The sequence below is a fragment of the Suncus etruscus genome, chromosome 5, assembly GCF_024139225.1.
Source record: "Suncus etruscus isolate mSunEtr1 chromosome 5, mSunEtr1.pri.cur, whole genome shotgun sequence".
Taxonomy (NCBI): domain Eukaryota; kingdom Metazoa; phylum Chordata; class Mammalia; order Eulipotyphla; family Soricidae; genus Suncus; species Suncus etruscus.
Genome location: NC_064852.1, coordinates 43314402 through 43318825, shown reverse-complemented (window position 1 = coordinate 43318825; position 4424 = coordinate 43314402). Strand labels below are relative to the sequence as shown.

At 38.3% G+C, this 4424-nt stretch overlaps 1 protein-coding gene across 1 annotated transcript; it reads left to right on the top strand.

Annotated features, from left to right (window-relative positions):
* Positions 1-323: 323 nt before the first annotated feature.
* LOC126009402 (tubulin-specific chaperone E-like) lies at positions 324-2087 on the top strand. The gene is given in 2 exon segments (XM_049773806.1): positions 324-1011; positions 1013-2087. Coding segments are annotated over 2 exon segments (1509 nt in total). The 5' UTR covers positions 324-352; the 3' UTR covers positions 1863-2087.
* Positions 2088-4424: the final 2337 nt, after the last annotated feature.

Sequence of the window (4424 nt, the reverse complement as noted above, 5' to 3'; positions counted from 1 at the left end):
ACCCAGGACGGATCTGGGTTCGATCCCCCACCCCACCCCGGCATCCCATATGATCCCCCTACCGACCGAAGAGCGATTTCTGAGCGCATGGCCAGGAGTAACCAACCCCTGAGTGTCACCGGGTGTGGTCCAAAACACAAACGAAAAAACAAAAATAGAAAAAGAACCTCTTAAACATACGTAGTGCTTGGTAGCAGCCGAGAGCTGTTCTGAATTGCGGGAGATCCAAAATTGAGAGTGGATCCAAAAGGTGGTGTGACGTTTCTCCGGGAAATAACAGCCCTGTCGGGATGAAAGTTGGTTGGCAGACACCAAAGAGATTTCTTTATACTCTGGATTCTGGCTATTTATAATGAATGATACATTGAATTCAGATATCATTGGTCGAAGAGTTGAAGTTAATGGAGAACGAGCAACTGTACGCTTTTCTGGCATTGTCCCTCCCGTGGCAGGACTCTGGTTAGGAATAGAATGGGATAATCCAGAGAGAGGAAAGCATGATGGAAGCCACGAAGGGACTGTATATTTTAAATGCAGGCATCCAACAGGAGGATCCTTTATTCGTCCAAACAAGGTGAATTTTGGAGTAGACTTTCTTACTGCAGTTAAGAATCGCTATGGTTTAGAAGATGGACCAGAGGAAGATGGAAAGTCACACACTATTACCATTGGGAAGAAACCAGTGGAAACTGTTGGTTTTGACTCTGTTAAAAAATTACAAAGTCAACTGAGCAAGTTGCAAGAAATTTCTCTGGAGAACTGTAGAGTAAATTGTGCAGGAGACAAAGGAGAAATCGCCAAAACATGCCCTAACATCAGTGAGTTAAATCTGTCGAAAAACCTGTTGGCATCATGGGATGAAGTGGTCCGTATTGCTGATCAGCTGGAATGTCTGGAATCTCTTAATCTCAGTGAAAATAAACTCAGATTTCCCTCTGGTCCACCATCTCTAATTGGAACATTTTCAACACTGAAGATTTTAGTCCTGAACCACACAGGAATAACCTGGGCTGAGGCCAACTGATGTTCTACAGATGGTCAAGGTACTAGATCTCTCATCTAATCGATTAATTGATGAAAGCCAGCTGTTTCTGATAGCATATCTGCCCAGATTAGAACAACTAATCCTCTCTGACATTGGAATTTCTTCAATGCATTTTCCAGATGTTGGAATTGGGTGCAAAACGTCAATGTTTCCTGCTCTGCAATACCTTGTTGTAAATGACAATCAAATATCAGAGTGGTCATTTTTCAATGAGCTGGATAAGTTACAGAGTCTGCATTCTTTGTCCTGCATGAGAAACCCCCTAAGTGAAGAAGGCAAAACATCAGAGACCACTCGTCAGTACATCATCGCCAAAATCGGTCAACTGAAAACCCTAAACAAATGTGAGATTCTTCCAGAGGAAAGGAGGGGAGCTGAGCTTGATTACCGAAAGAATTTTGGAAACAAATGGAAAAAGGCTGGTGGACATCAAAATCCAGAAATAAACAGACCAAATGAAGAATTTCTTACAGCTCATCCTAGATACCAGCTGCTCTGTCTAAAATATGGTGCACCTGAAGATGGAGAACTCAACACACCACAACCATTCCTGCTCAGAAACCAACTATTAACATTGAAGATAAAATATCCTAACCAACTTGATCAAAGTGACATAGAAAAACAGTTGCCAGATTCCATGACAATTCAAAAGGTGAAAGGATTGCTGTCACGTCTTCTCAAAGTTCCTGTGTCAGAACTTCTGTTGTCCTATGAGAGTCCCAAAATGCCGGGCAAAGAGATTGAACTGAAAAATGATCAAAAGTCATTAAATTTTTACTCTGTAGAAAATGGAGATTGCCTTTTAGTGCGATGGTAATACACAACTAAGAAAATTTAGAGACTAGACTTGTCATGACTGGAATTCCATAAAAATACATGATTGATTAGAACAATTATATGGTCAGAATACTAAGTGAAGCTTTATATCTTGTCCGATGTAAAAAAAAGGCAGTGTTTTTCACTGGAAATAAACAACTTCTAGGTATGTATATAAATAGCAATAATAAAGGATTTCAAACTAAAAAAAAAATAAAAAATAAAAGAGAGGTAGTTTTTTATGGCGAATATAGCCTAAACCCTAACAGGAAAAGTAGGGGGTTGTCTTATATGACCAGTCATCTTATATGCCGAGAAAACACGGTACATGAACATACATTACAAATAGTACGACATGGGTTTAGCAAGATGGTACAGAGAAATATGACTTGCCTTGCATGTGGTGGACCCAGATCTAATCCTTAATACTACATATGTCCTATTTTCCTATCAACGAAACCTGGTTAAAGCTCTGAGTGTCTTCAACTGTGAACCCAAAACAACAACAAATAACAACAAAATAAACCAACTTGAACTACAAAGAAAGATTATTGCTTTCTATTTATTTGTATTAAATGTTTGTAGTTAAACACAGAGAGCATGCACCCTCCTGTCCTTAATCTCCTAAACACACAGAGCTCACACCCTACTTTCCTCTAACATTATATGTTGAAGCACATTTTAAGTATGCTGTTCTCATGTAAAATAAACCTAGTAATCTCCCACAAATCCCTCGCTGATGGTTTGAGTCTGTAGGAATTCATCTTTTCCTGACCTTCCCCACTCTAAGCCTTCCTTTGGGGCCTTTGTCACAAACTCTCCATGAAGCCTCTATCACCGACAAAAACTAAAATTTTTCTAAATGATCATTTATTGCAAATGTCACTGAAGGATAAATTTTTGTTGTTAGCCTTAGATAAGGTTGAGTTTTATAGAACAATTGTTGTTAAGAATATACTGCTCAAGAGATTATATTGAAATTTCTATATTTAAGAATCCATTTGATCAGACATTGACCATTCACCCCTGAACCAGGGACACCATCTGCGAAAACAAACATGGTTTTCTACACCATCAACAGAGTTCTGGGTTAAGAACACTTAACAAGGAAAACTCTACTACCCTCATGGCATTGACTTGCTACAAAGATGGTACTTATGACACTATGACAATCTAGGAACAACAACAGTCTGCTTTTAGGGCAGGGTTCTTTGCAATGCTACCTAATGGTGAGACGAAACCAGATGTCATACACCACGCAGCCTTCAACATAGGATCTATACTAAAATTAGGATCTCTAACTACAGAAACCCGATAGCAACAACTGTGATGATGAAGAACTGTATCTGGGATCACTAAGACTGTTGAAGGGGTTGGACAACCTAGTAGGCCTGGAGCTTGGAGTTGGTCTTATGCCAAAATACTTCAGGGGTGAGGTTTCCCTGTTTTTAGGCCAAAGGTTTCTCCTTCCAATTTCTCCCATATTTTGCTGTTCCTATGCAAACAACAACTGCCACACACACATCTTTCTTTTCTTCTAGTCTATCTACTATCGAAAAAAAAGAGCATATGAAAGCTTCAAAAAAAAAAAAGTATCCTTTTGTTCACAATGTTTTATTTTATTTATTTATTTTATGTTATTTTTTATTTATCTTGGCTTTTGGGTCACAACCAAAAAACTATATAACAAGGGTTACTCTGGCTCTACTCTCAAAAATCTCTCTTGGCAGGCACCAGGGACCATATGGGATGCTGGGATTAGAACCACCTTCTGTCCTGGATCAGCTACCTACAAGGCAAATGCTCTACCACTGTGCTATCTCTCTGGCCCCTGTTTTTTAAAGCCCTTATAGAGCATCTAAAATGGTCATAATTCATTAATAACATGGTTACCTGAAAAATAAAGTAATATTTTATATTATTATAAATAATTTTTATTATCAATGATATGTAAGCCACTATGATTAAAATAAAAATTATATTTACAAAAGAATAATAATAAACTAGCCAAAATGTTTGTGTCTGATGTGACATTCTCAAAGGGCATTTCAAGAAAATACTTTTCATGTGTTTTGTTTTTTTTTATGGAGGGTCACACCCTGCAGTGCTCAGGGGTTACTCCTGGTTCTACGCTCAGATATCAGTCCTGGCAGGCTCAGGAGACCATACAAGATTCTGGGATTCGAACCACTGTCCTTCTGCATGCAAGGCACATGCCCTACCTTCATGCTATCTCTCCGACCCCCTTTCCATGAGTTTTAAAATGACTTAATTATTTCTTTACTAATTAAGTAAATAAATAAATAAAATATTGGTTCCAGGGAAATAATATAAGGCTTGAGGTTTCCTAGATTTCAGCTGATTTCAGTTCAATGCAACATATATGGTGCCCCAAGTGTTGTCAGGAATGATAACTCAGAGCATAAAGCTAAGAATAAACCCTGAGCACTGCTGGATGTGACTCCAAGACCAAGTGTATTTATACATATGTATGTATATATGCACACATATATAGATGTATTGCATTTTAAGTATATTATCACTAAATAATTCTAACAGATGC